This window comes from Pleurodeles waltl, chromosome 3_1, assembly GCF_031143425.1.
Source record: "Pleurodeles waltl isolate 20211129_DDA chromosome 3_1, aPleWal1.hap1.20221129, whole genome shotgun sequence".
NCBI lineage: Eukaryota > Metazoa > Chordata > Amphibia > Caudata > Salamandridae > Pleurodeles > Pleurodeles waltl.
Window position 1 is genome coordinate 702,458,700 of NC_090440.1, and position 16,572 is coordinate 702,475,271.

The 16,572-nt window shown below is 41.1% G+C and overlaps 1 protein-coding gene across 1 annotated transcript in view; it reads left to right on the top strand.

Annotated features, from left to right (window-relative positions):
* Positions 1-11,674, top strand: part of ZBTB8B (zinc finger and BTB domain containing 8B) — a 37,342-nt gene extending 25,668 nt beyond the window's left edge. The window contains exon 4 of the mRNA XM_069223376.1: positions 8,389-11,674. Within this exon, the coding sequence (XP_069079477.1) occupies positions 8,389-8,709 (321 nt within the window). The 3' untranslated portion in view covers positions 8,710-11,674. The remainder of the gene's footprint in view (positions 1-8,388) is intronic.
* Positions 11,675-16,572: the final 4,898 nt, after the last annotated feature.

Here is a 16,572-nt window from a genome sequence, read left to right on the forward strand (position 1 = left end):
CACAATATGATAAATGAATGTTGTAAATGAACGTTGATAAGGAGATATTTATTCAATATTTAATTAATTGAGATGTAAGTAAAATGTTGAAAACAAATACGAAAAAGAATGAATAAGCATTATGAAACAATGTGCCATATTGTGTGTCATAGTTCTTGTGACGCTAAGCAAGGGCAGAAGTAATAGAGGTAATGCAGGAATCATTATTCTTTGCAGCTGGTACCTGGGGTAGAACATAACTGGAGCAAGAGACTATGGAGAGGGCATATTGTAGACAACATGGAGCAAGGGTCAAGAGAGAGCCTAATGCAGCAGGCCCTAACAAAGTACTTCTGATGAGGCAGACGCTAACAGATGTTGCACAAACAGAAACAAATCGCCCAGGGCATTGACTAGAAAAAGGAACAGAAAAATAAACAGAAAGAAGACCAATACAAAAAGAAACCATGAACTGAAGAGTCCAGGGTAATACTGGCGACAACTGGATCAGGGAGCAATGGATGCTGAGTAAAGGGAAACGGCCCAAGGAGCAGGAAGATTAACGGAAGGCATTGAGTACAGGACTGAACATTGCCAGGGCAAGGCTGACATACCCTGCTGCACAGCTGGACAATGGCAAAAATGGGTTCTGGTAAATGCAAAAGCCAGAAGGCTCAGCAAGAAATTAAATGGGATTTCAGCAGCAGTTCTGGTAGAATGTGATTCAGTGAGTAATGCATGAGCAGTCTGGGAGCATCAGGTTTTTATTGCATAAGCAGTTCCAGATAGTAGCGTGCCCCATGACTAGCATGCCCAAACGAAGTCACTGGAGTTCCATTCTGTCACGATGCCTGGCAGAAAGGGAGCCACTCCTTTGCTATCCTGGAAGTTGTGTGGGAAGTAATGCATGTAGTCGCCATGATTTTATCACGTGCACTATTGCATCCTAGGAAATGAAGTGTTTGGGGGAGAAGGTCAATATTTTTCCGGAAGGTCTGTTATTTCCTTAACACATGATCAACTTTGGAATCTTTAGTCTGTGCGCAGAGGTAGCACAAGAGTATGTATTTAGTGATCTGCTGATGATTAATAGATGGCAAAATCTGCTTCCTACCGGTCCCTGCTTCACCATCTCACACTTCAGCCCACAAATAAAGATGCTGAACTTAATTCATTGTGCACATCTCATCACAAAGCCTTTGCCTGAATGTAGAACCTTGCGAGCAAAGGACAGAGATAGGATCAGCTCTGTTGATTGTTGCGAAGCACTAGGGCCTCACAACAAAGCTTATTCTTGATATTGGGGATGTATTTTTTTCTGGGTTTCAAGGAGAGATTTGGTACTGCCTTAGGTCTTGGACACTGATGACAGTGTCAAACTTGACAGCTACACCAGACTTTTTAAAAACATTTTTAGAATGTTCTTTGGTAACATTGAAGGGAGAGGACTTTTTACTTATACAAAAAACAATTATGTTGTATCTTGCCCCTTCGAGTAAAGGTTTCAGTGCTATACTGGTTATGTGCCCCTCCATCATTTCAAGGGTTTTATAGCGATGAAGAAGTAATGGCTTTGTCAAAATCCACAGTTACACCCCTCACGGTCTGTGCTGGATGGAGTTGAGTTGAGTGAGGGAAGGAGTAAACCAAAGAAGCATGATAATTTAGCACGTCTTGCTCCATCAATTTACCAAGTTTTACACTTAACATCAGCTAAAATATAGACATTGCACATGTCAATAGTATCCCTTGGGGTAGAGATGATGGCAAACCTCCCTTATGGCTTTGACCAAGATTCTAGGTTCGGCTGGCGACATAGACTTAAGTTTGTTGCTGTTTCCAAACTCTTATTTTTGTGATGGCTTTTATCATCTTGAAAACAAAAAGGGGCTTGAGCAATGAGACCAAATAGAAAGAATCCCAGCAGTGTCATCAAGGCCCTGTGCCTGTCCTAAGAATCATATGAGTGAGTCTTCCCCGACTCTGACCTCGAGCATGTAGGTCTTAATCTTTCACAGTTTTCTTGTCTTAGCTCTAACCTCATACAGGCACCACAGCTTTGAAATAATTGACCAGTGTTAAAGATTTTGTGTGCTGGTCAAGTTTGTCATTAATTAAAACTGAGTTAATGGAGCATGGTGGGGTTTAGTTGAAGCTTTGAGTGTGCTGTTGGAAAAGTTTGACTTCAGCTCTCATAACATACAAGCTTGTAGTAATTTCACTGGACACCACACTTAGTTCAGTGGTCCTTTTATTCCATTGGGAAGAAACCCTAATCACTGCATCTCAGGCCAGGATCAGTCTCCAACTACCTTGGCATCATTCAAAACCCTCGCCAGGGCCCATGAGGCTCCAGGAGTATGACATTTCATTAGGCTCGGACGGGGCAGCACATGACTCATAGGAGTAAAGTGTTAAGAATACAACATATCCTCATTGCTTGATATACAACATTACAGAATATAACAAAACCCTTCCCTTCAAATCCAATATTTTAGAATGAACGTGTTCACTTCTCTTCAAATACACGGTTACAAAAATGACTTAGGAACTCACTCAACACTCATGTTACAACTAACACAATGCGCACCGACTCACACAACAGGGACAGACACAGCACCCTCACTACAAGTCACACAATACGCACCGACTACCCCTTCAAACAATGACTAAACCTTATATAAACTAAAACTCAACCCAAAAACGCTTCCTTGGCTAAAGGGCCCAAGAACCACCCCCTCCCCCAAAACCACCTTATATCAAGAATTATCCACAGAAATAATCCCCCAAATACACAGATGGTCTCCGTGATCTTGTGACAGACACTCCCCCATCAACCACACCTGCACATCCAAGAACAGGTCGACTTTCAAACTCACAACTTGTAAATTGACAATCATTCATGAGTAGCCATCTACTGCATCCATGTTCTCCTCTCGGGATGGGTTTAAGGTACCACCTCTCTGACACAATGCTACTCTCCTCAGATTCTATGCTTGACCATTTTCTAGTCTGGCAGTTCCTACCTCCAACACCTTAAATGGAGCTCGAAAGAGGGACAAGCCACCACCAACCCCTCCAGGTCTTACCTTTACCCAATTACCTTTGCTAACAGTGGTGCGATGAGCCCACAACATGTCCTTGATGGCACCTTGAATAGGTAATCCAGCCTTATATGCCATTTCCATAGTCCCCTTGACCAACCTGTTGACTCTGTCCATCAAACCAATTCTTTGGGCATTATACAAGGATGTACACACATGTTTAACACCCAAAGTGTCCAGAAATCACTTCATTTCCAACGATGTGAGCGGTGTGCCACTATCCGCAAGCAAAATCGAAGGGATCCCTTCTCTTCTGAACATCTCACGTACTCACGTAGGACAGCTATAGTAGATTTAGTATTGATGGACCTCATAAAGGCTATTTCTACCCAACTGGATTTGGCATCTACCATGACTGCAACAAATTATTCTTGATCCGGTAAGAAAGCAAATGGACCAATAAAATCCAGACAAATTTTCTCCCACACTTCCTTTACTTTTGTCACTTGGTGTTCTTGAACAGAGACTCCTAAACCCACTCTCAACCGCTTTTCTGATTCTTTACATAAATTACAGTCCTGCACCCATGTCTCTACCTGACCATCCATAAGCGCTCACCAAAATCGTCCCCTCAACCTCTTCAAAGTGCTAGCCTGACCCAGATGACCTTCACGTGCTAAGCATATCAACTTAGGACTCACTGAAACTGCAGGCACAAACTGTGTACTTCTCTTAATAACGCCCTGTCCCTGTAAAGAAAGCTCCTCCACAACCTTGTCGCACGGCCTGAGTGCCTTTGTCAATGAGCTTTCCCTCCTTACTGTTCCTCTGACAAACTCCACGACTGCCTTCAATGTGTTATCATTTTCCATTGCTCTTATCCACTCAGAATTGGAGACACATCCCTCCAACCTCTCTGTGGCATCCATTACATTAGCTACTACTTCATCTATGTGGATATTCTCCTTCTTTCTGCAGGTTTATCTGAAAGTCTCGACAAGCAGTCCACCACTTTGTTTTTCCATCCTGGAACATAGTCTACCTTACAACTAAAATCCTGTTACTTCACTGCCAACCTAGACAATCTCCCCAAGCAATTCTTTGTCCCACCTGGCCCCATCACTTTGAGTAATGGTTTGTGATCTGTTTTCAAGACTATTGGGTTTCCCCAAATGAAGGCATGAAAATAAGCTGCAGCCCAGGCCGCCAGTACCTCCCGTTTTATGACTGAATAGTTTTTTTCAGCTCCTGACAAAGACTGCAAGGCAAAAGTCACAGTCTTTTTCCTCTGCCCATGCACTTGTGACATCACTGCCCCAATACCAACTACACTGGCATCCACTGTGATTATAGTTTTAAGCCCAGTCTGAAATAGCACCAGAACTCCTGCATTGGTAATTTATTATTTTATTTGCATGAATGCAATTTGTTGTTCCTTTCCCCATTAAATATTTCTCCCTTTCCTTAAGAGGATTCTCAACATTTCAGTCTTGTGGGCAAAGTCATGGATAAACTGAATAATATTCTACTAGCCCCATAAACAATCTCAATTTGTCTTTGTCACTGGGTATCTCTGCCTTTAAAATCACACTCACAAGGTCAATCTTAGGTATCACTCCTTCTCTCGTTAACCGATATCCAAGATACTCCACTTCTTGTAACAAGAATTTACATTTTTCTTTGCATAATGTTAACCGTGCATCCTCAGTCCGTGACAATACCTCACATAACACTGCGTTGTGTTTCCCAATACTTTCCCCAAATATCAAAATGTTGCCTTGAAAAAACACATTTGATACATCAGACAGTAAGTTTGTGATCATCTTTTGAAAGACACTTGCTGCCGAACACAAGTCAAATGGGACTCTCTTGAACTGAAAAGTGCCTTCCGATGTTATGAAAGCTGTGAGGTGTCTTGAGTCTGGATGAAGTTGTATCTGGTGATATGCACTTCTTAGATCCAACTTTGAAAAATATTTTCCTCCCAATAATGTTAAAATAAGTTCATTTGTGTGTGGTAGGGGAAACAAGTCCATCACAACATTTTCTTTAAGACTGCATAAATCTACACAGAATCTCAAGAGAACATCTGATTTATTTTCGCTATAACCAGTGGCAAAAGCCACTCAGTGTCCTCGACAGCTTCTACAACTTCCTCCCTGACCATTTGTTCTAAAATTTCTTTCACCTTGTATTTTACTGCAGCAGGCACCTTCCTTGCTACATGCTTTACTGGCACAGCGTTCTTCTTGAACTCAATTTTATGCATGTACTGCTTGGCGACTCCCAATCTATTCTTGAATACTCTACTATGTTGTTTCAGGATTTAGTCCAATCCAGCATCTCCTACCAGCATCACCTGGTTGTCTGTTCTGGAGTTAACCAGTATATGCAAGTCATACTGGTAATTCCAACCATTAAATTAGGAGGTCCCTCCTCAGCCACGTATACTTTTCCTTTGGTCATGCTTCCCTTAAACCTGATGGTCGCTGTTATATATCTAACTACACCAGTGTTCGTTCCTTGGTACCCTTTCAGAAGCATACTAGTGGTTTGCAATTATCCTTTTGGCAACACCATGTTATACAACGTGCTTTGGTACAAGGGTGTATAAAGACCATGATTCAACCATTAAGGATACTATTTCACCAGACGTGTTTTCCTTTTCCAATCTTTGCATTCTTCCTCAGGTTCATTGTACATGACCAGATCTTTGTGTTCTGGGACATCATCCTCAACCAAACATTTTTTTTACATTGGTGTGACAAATCTGTACAAAGTGTGCTCTTTTTCTACACATACGACAATCCTTGCCTACTGCAAAACAAGTTTTGGAATCTCCCATATGAAATGTGCTGCCACACCTATCTCACACGTGTGAATATCCTTTCATAGGATTATGGGCATCATTATGAGTCTGGGAGTCTACTGACCACCAGACTCGCAGTGGCAGTCGGCCCACCGCCAATGCGGCGGTCCGAGCGCCGCATTATGACCGCTGTGGTTGCTGCATGGTTGGACAGCCAGGATTGGTCATCCCGACGGTTCTAATGGCGGCAACCTAACCATTTGGATTTCGGTGGACAGGCTTTTCCATCCGCCAAAATCATAATCCGGCCCTATATGTTTTGCTTGCTGCTTTCGCTCCACTAGTTTTATTTGCATTCAAATTTGTGGCAAGTAATTTCTTGCTCACTACATTGACAGAAGCAATTTCATCATCCAGCTCTGCCATTTCAGTGGTCAGTTTGTTAACCACCTCAATTCTCTGCAATTCACTCATATACAATTCCGATTTTTCCACTAGTTTTGCTATGGTAACAGCATCTTTCAAGGATGGATTGCTGGTCACCCATAGTCATTCTTGCATTTTCTGAAGTGCTGCATTGGACGATTAATTTATCACAAATCAACTCCTTGATCATTTGGCCAAATTGACTTTTGGCAGACATTTCACGTAGTCTGACCACAAATTCAGCAACCAACTCTGTAGGTCTTTGGGGTTGGGTGTAAAACTTGTTTTCTCTCATTACAGTATTTGTAGTCTTGGCAAATCTAGTCTGAAGTCGCAGTTTGGCTTCTTTGTAAACATCTTCAATTTTATTCCCTTGGTTATCACAATCCTGTGAGAGGTATTTCATGTGAGAGGTATTTCAAAATGTGTTGGCCCTCATTGCCTAAAGAGCCTAATAAAAGGGCTTTCTTCCGCATTGCAAAGAAATCGGAATCATCCAAAACCAGTAAATAATTTTCAAAAGAGTCTATCCAAACCTCACATTCAATAGGTGAATCTCCAGGCAGCATTAGAAATGGTGGTGGAGTAACTATAAATTGGTTCATATTTATTTTGTTGGTTTACACTACACTGATGGTGGAGGTGCTGTCAGACTGGACTCAGTTTATTATTTTTGCTGCACCATGTCAAATGGATAAAATAGTATGCTTCGGTAATTCAATTAATTATTAAACGCAATGTTTCCCTATCGCCACTAGATGGCAGGGGAGATCCTGAATCGCTTGTCGATTTCCTATGATGAACTTGACTGCTCCGAAAACAAAGCACATGAGAGCAGCAGGACGGAAAGAAATGGTGCTGGGGACGGGGCGATTAAATGCAGGGTAAGGGACGGGTGCCGTTTTAATCTTAATTTGTGATCAAATTCATATTGTTAGTTGCTCTTCATGGCGCGAGCTGGCTCACTTTGATTCAGGTACCCCCGATCAGCTGCTGCCTGTTTCACACTCTAGTTTCAAACGCATCTCTACAGCTAAAGTACGTTTCGTGAGCTTCTCTTCACTTGCACTGTGCAAAGCGCCTTTATTACCGCTCGTGCCCCTCTTCACGTGGACCTTGAAAAGCGGTAGAGCCTCCTACATCAAAGTCATTTCTCACATAAGCTTAGTAGTGCCGGCCTCAAGATTTTAGAGCATCGCAGTATGCTGGTAAATGTCACAAATTACTGTCAAAGCTACTTTCAAGGTATTTAAGGGTCCTTAAGAACAAGGTACAGCGTGGCGTACTGTGACAGCAGCAGACTGTAGAAGAGAGATTATTTTCTGGGTTTTTCTTTGGGGTTCTCCCAACAGCTGACCGATGCCGGACCAAGTCGCCACCAAATAAATGTAGTCGTCACTGGACACCACACTTAGGCCCGTATTTATACTTTTTTTGCGCCGCATTTGCGTCGTTTTTTGACGCAAAAACGGCGCAAACTTGCAAAATACCATTGTATTTTGTAGGTTTGCGCCGTTTTGCGTCAAAAAGCGGCGCAAATGCGGCGCTAAAAAAAGTATAAATACGGGCCTTAGTTCAATGCTCCTTTTACTCCGTCAGGAAGAAACCCCAATCACAGCATCCCAGGCCAGGCTCAGTCTCCAACTGCCTTGGCATCATTCAAACCCGCCACGGCCCAAGATGTCATAGGAGCTCCCGGAGTATGAGATTCCATTAGCCTGGGACTGGGCTGCACATGACATCGGAATACAGTGTTTAGAATACATATCCCCATTCCTTCATATTCAGCAATACAGAATATAAATTAGCTGTTCTCTCCCAGTGTCTCAGTTATTAAACATTAAGTTTTTGGAGCGCTATGGAATAAAGTCTAGTATTTGTCACCTTTCTTGCTTGAATTGTTTGGGTTTCCAGAAGGGACAGACATTTCACATGTGGGTCTGACCTTTGAGAGTTGCTGGTGTCAAGAGGTCTGTGGCAGTGATCTCTCTCAAGTGCAGCAGCCAGCTTTGCAATATTTGTTCTTTGGTCCGGAGTGGATGATAAATACTTGTGTGTTTGTGCTTAGAGGAATAGTAAATTATAGCACCTGGACATAGCGCATTTACTAATACATTTTATGTCTCATAGGTGCATCGGGCGAACCGGCCGATTATTTGCAAGGGCTGCAGAAGAACGTTTACAAGCAGCTTATCCCCAGGACTGCGGCGGTTTGGCCTGTGTGATAGTTGCACTTGTGTGACCACCACACATGACGATTCCATGCCCATAAACCTTAGCCAGCTGGAGGCCAACTCAGATGGCCAAGACAAGGAGGAGTTGGACAATGACTGGCCCATCTACGTTGAGTCTGGTGACGATGATGATGACGACAATGATGCCATTGAAGATGACTCAGATGACAAACCAGAGATCCATCAAAGTGGTTCTGACAGAGAGACGCTCATTTAGCGAAAATCAAAATACAGCTGACACAATTATTGTTCTATTCTGTGATTTACAGATTTGAGTATAAATCTTAAATCTGCTGTGGCATAGAACTTTTTTGTATTTTTTCTCCCATTGGACCCTTTTGATAGTATCAGGAAGGCTTGGATTGCTTTGCACAAATAACACATTATTGTGTACTTACTTTGTACTACCATTCAGATCCTATGTGCTTACTTTCTTTGTGATTGACTTCAAACAGTTCCTGAACTACTGAATGGCACATCTTATCCCTGGTATTAGCAAGACACAGGAGAGAGGATGACAGGAGGGAACAATGGGTGCCCGTTACAGACCCCTTTATCACTCTTTGCCAGGATTATCGTGAATAGCATGATCACCAGCATGCCTGACCTTTCACTGTCAAAAACAAGCGTGGTGCCCTTGTTTTTGCAGATGCCTGTAAGACCTCTAGTTGGAATCATATCTGGTCAAAGGCTGTTGCTTTAGCAAAGACGAGGTTTAGCATGCAAATCCCAAACTGTAATACCACGTACAAGAACATGAGACAAAAAAGCAAAGCTATTTATTCTGTGAAATGAATAACACATAATTCAACTAATTCTTATGTTGGTTCAAAGAGCAGTCTATTTTACTTGGGTATCGGTAAGGTCCGATGGCAAACTAATGTTCAATGTAAGATACTGCTTTATGTTTAACTTACGTCTTTCTCAGTTATACTAAAAGATGACTGTGCCTATATGAGGGAATGTTTTGGAACAAGGATAGTTGTTTCTCCATTCCAAACATATCTCTAAGACTAAGAAATTTTTATATCAGTTGACTGCCTTTGAACTTAAGCACATTGATAGTACTAGTCTTAGAAAACATATACGATTTTTTTGGTAATAACAGCAATGATATACTTTCACTTGTGACTCCCTGCGGCAAATAAAAAATAAGCTAAATAATTAATCTAGACAAGTGGTTCTCCGACGGCAATTCACGAGCCCAAAGTGAGCTATGTCTCTGGGTTAATGGGTCCCAATGCACAAGAGAAGACCGAATGGGAATAAAGAAAAAAGGAAATGGAAGTAATAGAAAAAACTCTAATACACAAACGCCCGCACCAAAACAGATGCAAAATTAAACAGCATGTAAATGCACTTTACACATTTGAAAACATCAGTGTTAGAACATATTATCTGACCTGCCAGGATTTCACACATTTGGTAACACTAATCTTGTGACATCAGAGCAAACCATGTTTTAGTGCAAGGATATAATTTATGCTATCTTTGTCTTATAGCAGGTCAACACCACTGTTTTTCCTATTTGCAAATTGTGGGAAAAAAGTTCTTTTGAGCAGTTCATCTGAAGTGGCGCTCGGAATAATAGTATGGAATTTAGCTGCTAATTACACAGGTTGCATAATCCTGGGCTATAGTTCTACTGCTAAACCAGGAACATTTATTTTTGACATTTCTGTGTGTTCCTGTGGAGAAAGAAGATATTTGCATATCAGGGGCTGCACTTAATTTAACTGTACAGAACTTAAGTTGCTTGTGTGTTTGCATAGTTTAGACAGGTGAGATGCCATTTTGGTTTACCTAATCTACAACGAATTATACTGGGACCTGTTGCCAAGATTGAAGTTGAATATTGTAGTGTGATGGGGTTCTGTCATGGCAGTTAAATTCTTCAGCCACATTAAGTCCAGTGAACTCCAACAACCTCCTTTCTGGCAAAGATATGACTGTGATGACTTCAAAAGTGTTATAAAAAACTTCGATGCCTTTGACTGCTGACTTCTCTGTTGAACTCCTTCATCCAGAAGCACTTGTTTGCATCAGATAACAAACCTACTATTCGTAAAGGTTTGCAGCACCCTTGATAAGTGGCAATAGTATTCAAGTGAAGCTTACATATTGTGGCCATACCTCCAAATGCTCGATGTCCTGAAATTGTGTTTTAGAAATATATAAGCACTTTACTCTTTTATTTTGTGTGACAGGATCTGTGTTTTCTTTTTTTATGACAAGTCGTCTTGCCCAGTTCACTTATTTTCTAGAGAGATTTCTAGTATGACAGCAACCGCTCAAAGAGTGTTTCCAGCCTATGATTACACATACCGCTATTAAGAATATTGTTTTACATGTGACGCTTGTTGTCTTTTAATATTCCAAAAGTAGCAGGATTTGTGTTGAGTTGTTTTGGCACATTTCTCTTCAAAAATCTGCGAGCACTAAACATAAAGGTAACTTTAGGAATGTTTTCTTGTTGTCTTAAATGTGTAAGAAAAGTGTGAAGCTGTCCATATGTCAGTAGAGGCTGACACCTTTTATTTTGGAATTCGTGTCACTAAGGCTCCTCCCTCTGCTGTGCTCCCTGACGAGGGAGGTCCAGAAATGTGCAATGTTCAGTATCTGGCAACTGCAGAGCTGGGCCCCGACTTTTTATTTGCTGTCTAGAAATGAATGCAACTGAAGCATAGCTCAGACAGCCTCATGTGCAATAGTCGAAGTGGAAGAAAAGACAAAGTCGGCACCCGATGCCAGATCTGAATGCAGGAGCCTAATGCTGCTCAAACTGAGGTTAGGAGCCGAAGGCCTGTTGGATGGTGACACACGGAAAGGAAAACGTGACTTGTTTCTAGCATGCCAAGTTTGCGGACTCCTCCGTAGCTCTGTTGAAGGACATTTCTGAAGAGGTGAGAACAGAGCTCTGTCAGTGGTCGAAACAAAAGTTGGAACATGTTACTCGGACTACAGACTATCTTTACTGCAGCAGCTGGCTCTGTTATGATTTTTTTAAGGTGTCGTAAGGTTCTTTCTTTATGTGTATTTTTTTCCTAAGTGGTGCATCATTGATGTAATATCTATATTGTGTGTTACATATTGCATATGAAATCCGTACGTTTTTGTTTGTTGTCCAGTCTTCTTTTATACAAAAAGCACTCGAAACATAAATGATGATGAACGATTGTCCAGCCATTGTTGTCGTTTACAAAGTGATTTTCAAATACGGTACAAAATGGACTGGTCATTCAATGAGTGGGGGATGGAGGGCCCAGGACTACAAACACCTGTGAGTAATTTGTACTAAGGAACATAGTATGGTGGCTGTGGTGAGATTTTATGCAAAACAGCTGGGGGTATTGGAGGACGCCTAACATTTATGCAGCTGCATGAGTGGTGAAGAGGAATGACGTGTGCCTGTTGCAGGAGAAAGAAAGTCTTGGGATAAAGCAGAAAACGTGCTTTAATTTTCTAGGCTGTAGGAATTTCAGCAGAAGGGATTGTCTTGTCCCTGATTGAGATGGGAGGCTGTGTATGAGGTAGCAGACTTCCTGACAGAGGCACGCTTTCTAGAAAATAACAGCCACCCCAATAAAGGAACGTATCTCAGGATGCCCATGTAGCAGTTAATTTGATTAGTGAATCAAACTAGTAGATTGGAGGATGTTATTCAACTGAGGAACAGTAATTTTAGGAAGACTCGTAAAAGGGCCTTGTGCAAGAACTCCCAAGATTGGAAGAGAATGGGGAAGTTATTAGTGGAGAAATTAGAAGAAAGCACCAAGCTTTGCAGTCTGGAATTAATGCGGTCTAGAATTATTATGGTAGAGAATCTGAAACAGCCAGTGGTATAACATTTGAATATGCAGAAGTCACACTACTGGACATTCAGAGAGCTAGACATGTTTCACCTTTCTTGTCTGACCCCAAAAATATGAATAGAATATCCCCTATGAATCTGCATTAATGCACCTGATTTTTTAATCCACATTTACAGGTAATAATCAAATTAATATTAGAAAACACTAACCGTGTAGTCCGGTTCTAACAGGAGTGATGAATGTTCTGCACTTCTCTATATCCTCAGCCAAACATAATAGCAATATGATGGGTAACTGTAGACTTCCATAGGGATAAGAGAGAAGGCGGGCACGGGACACAGGCATTCCGACTGGTCACAGTACTGGGTGCTGATGCCTACTGTTTTTGAGAGAACACGTTCTCTGGTTCTGATATACATTCAAGGTGGTCTTTCGGTAAAACTTAAAATCAATATGTGTATCAACTATTTCAACTGTCTTAAAAAATAAGTGGATCCTTTCAGTTTCCTAATGTAACATAGGATCTAAAACTGCACAGTAAAAACGGCCGTATGTTCTTTTAAAGTAAAAGTTTATTTCCAAACATGACTTACATTTTCAAAATAGTTTCTTGTATTCAGCTTCTTCTCCCAAACACACTTTCAAAAGCAAAACAATCTCCAAGGTTTTCGCAAGCTCTGGGAGCAGAATGCTGACTGCAGCAATCAAGTATTTTGTTTGCCTAGCTCGGATGTATTGGACCTCATACACAATACCTTCAAAATGGCCGCTGCCATTTACAAACAAAGCAAGAATTCAGCAGATTTATGGGGAATATAATTTGTTTTTGAGTGCTGATGCATAGCGTGTGCTTCAGAGACGCGAACCTCTCCTTTACCAGAATGAACTTAACGTAAGTGAGTTTGGAGTATTGCACTCATGAATGCCAAAGAATAGAAGGTAAGCTACTGATCATGACAATTAATTGCACATTAGGCTTGATTTTTTTTTTTTTAACTTAAGCATGCAACACCCAGAACATTAAACGGGGTAAGTCTGTATAGGAAAAAAACTAAACATCTTGCAAACTGACAACATTTCTGAGTCCCTTCCCCCAATCCTCTGCTGCCAGTACAACAAATGTGAAAAATAAAATGGTAATAAAACAAATTACCATTCTATTTTTCACTGCTTCCAGCCCGAACAGTGTTTGGGGGCGGGCATTGCTGATGACTGGCAGCAGGGGAGTGATGCACACTCCCCAGTGTACACCATGCATAGCAGTTTGGCCAGCTGTCTTGACCCAGCCAACATCACATGCGCAGTTTAACCCTCTCCACTAATCTGTGATTTTTTTTTTACCTTGCCTTCCTCTGGACTGCGGCTCGACGACCCGCCACTGTTGAGGTTCACCAGCTGCCACTGCGAAATGTACTAAAAAGTGAAATGGACATTGGTGAGGAAGGTGAACAAAAATCTATGCAAACCTTTTTAAAAAAATCAGAAGTGCCCACTGTCACATTAAAAGGCGCTTATGAAAGGAAGCCTTGAGGAAAAAAATACATTTTTAATAAGTTTCTACCAAATGGTAAAAGCCGTTCATCTTGAACATTGCAATGAATTGGTATTCTATATATTTATTTATCTAGAAAATTGAATACAGCAGATGAGTTGAGAGTTATGCTTGACCAAACTAAGTGCACATGTGGTGGCAAAGACAAGTTTGTATCACTTGGGAATTATAAGGGTTCTTCTGTTTCTATGGCCTATATTGTTAATGAAAAAGTTGTTGTTTCGAGCTGCTACCCACCTATTCCATTCACCCCCTGCAAGTACACATGGTATTCATTTTGTAAGTCTAACATCTTGAACAGCTGTTGGTCCAAACAACAGACACTGCTGATGCCTTTTTCTGCCAAACTGTCTAAGCCAAGGTAAGAGAAGTTATAGCCACCTGACAATAACCTACATTTCCTAATGATTAATCCAGATCATGTTTTAGAGGAGCAAACACTAACAAGAATACGGTTAAGCAGGTCTGGTTTATCTATGTAGAAGTCTTATCAAACACCTAGCTTAATAAACACCGAGGGCCACAAAAGCAAGACTTTATGAAAATTGTGGCCAACGGGCTACCAGTCTCAAACCACATAAAAAGAGCAGCAGCAAATGTAGTAGACCCTTCAGAGAATGGCTTTTGTCATGGTCTCTCCATGTAACTGTTTCCCTTGCTACCACTCTTCAGTTTTAGATGGAATGCTCATGAGAAAGTTTTGAATTAGCCGTTCCCTGGCGCAGCACTATTTTTAACCCATGTGTTGAAGATGTCCACGTTATAAAAAAAAGACAGGCGTTCTCAAAACAATAAGCCTGGAAAAGCAAAACTTCTTAAGTTTGCGATACAAAGCTAGCTCTTGTAAAAAGATGTACTCAACAGTTGGCTCAAACATTCTTTGACCTCAATCTTAATCTGCCTAAAAGAGAGGAGACAGAAAAACACATGACTACGGGCCTGATTAGGTCTTGACGGAGGGAATACTCCATCACGACCAGAGAAGATAATGGGATCGTAATACGGTGGACAGGATATCTGTCACATTTGTGATGGAGTATTTCCCTCCTCCAAGACCGAATTCAGGCCCTGAGTGCTCAAAAAAGCTTTCACTTTAGGATTGGGTTTTTTGATACCAGGACGTGAAGTTTTAAGACTTTTTAACTTTTGTGTATTTGTATCACCCTCTGTAATTGAAACCTCACATTAGCTTATTGTCAAGGACACATTTTCAATTTTCAAGAGTTGACTTATAACCATCTGTTTCACCCCCCTAGAGCCACAGGGGTCGAATTTCTAATCCCCTATTGCAAGGACTCATTTCAATGCACCAATATGACTTAGAAATCCATTTGCACCACAATCCATACACAGCCCATTGCTCAGTACTGTGTAGGAAGTGTTTTCTGGTCGTAATCTCTCCCACTAGTTCAGTTTAGGGACAGAGTGTAGCTTCAAACCTTCTTTCGTAAATGAGTAACTCAAAATAGCACTAAGAAACCAGGGATGAACTTTAATATGTTTATTTCTGAATCCAAATCCAGGGCATAAAATATGAAAAGAAACCACATAGAATGAAAAAATAAATGCAGCAATGCATGACGTGGCCAACTAAAATAATAACAATCCTAACATGGTTATCAAATTCCTTTCATTCTAGCACCTTATCACTACTTCTAAGCACTACTACATTATAGCAGAAGCAGAAAATATCAAGCCTAGATGGATTACACAGCGTACCTCCTGTCTGTAAAAATAGCTGTTTAGTTATTTTCACAGCTCTTTCCCGGAAGTAAGCAGTGCAAGGCTGAAGGCCATTTGCCTGCACCACACCTGGATCAACCCCTGACCGAGACTGTTGTTCACTGAAAACTCACTTTGCCTCTGGCTGATAGTCCCACCGCAAAGCTCCCCCTCCAATCATTGGTCAGATACCTTGTGGTATATGATTAACAATTTTATCTCCTATTTATAAAATAAAACAGTACCTGCAGACATCAAATTATCATCAAGACTAAACCAATATGGCTATAAATGCTTCACTTCGATTTACATATAGATAATACGCTCCTATAACTAAAACAAGTGAAAACAAGCATCCACTGTAAACGTTCATGATGTTATGGTAGCACTTCTAACAAAAACAATAAGAATAATAAAAATACATCAGCCTAGATAGGAGCTAGACATGATACTAACACTTTTGCATGCGTCTAAAACTTCACACTTTCTAATAAAGACAGGTTAAAGAACCCGAAAACAAGCAGACAACAAAAATTGAAGAGGGCGTTTAATGAGCGTTATCACACTGTTCCCAACAGATTTCTTAAGAAACCTGCTTTCACATTCTCTATGGCATTCTCTATAGGTGGGATGTGAAGTGGTGTAATTGTTGGCCTCGAGCCAGGAGTCTTTGTTGCACTTAGCTTCTAATGTTAAGATCCTAAATAATATTCTTCGTTATTTGTTCAGGCACATAGTATCTGTGTTATCTGCTGCAGCTTTACTGTCTCATTAGTTATTGAAGAACGGGAGCATTTGATTGCCAGATGGACTACCCTCAGCTGCAGGATTTCTTTGGAGACCAAGCCTTGTGAATCTTTCATTTGACTTTGGAGGGCTTCATGTTGCATCAAAGAAACATTCATTATTGCTGACTAGAGAAATATGCAACTGGAATAGTGCTCACTAAATGGTCTTTCCTTGGCACCATATGGAGCGATTTGCAGCGCTGTGG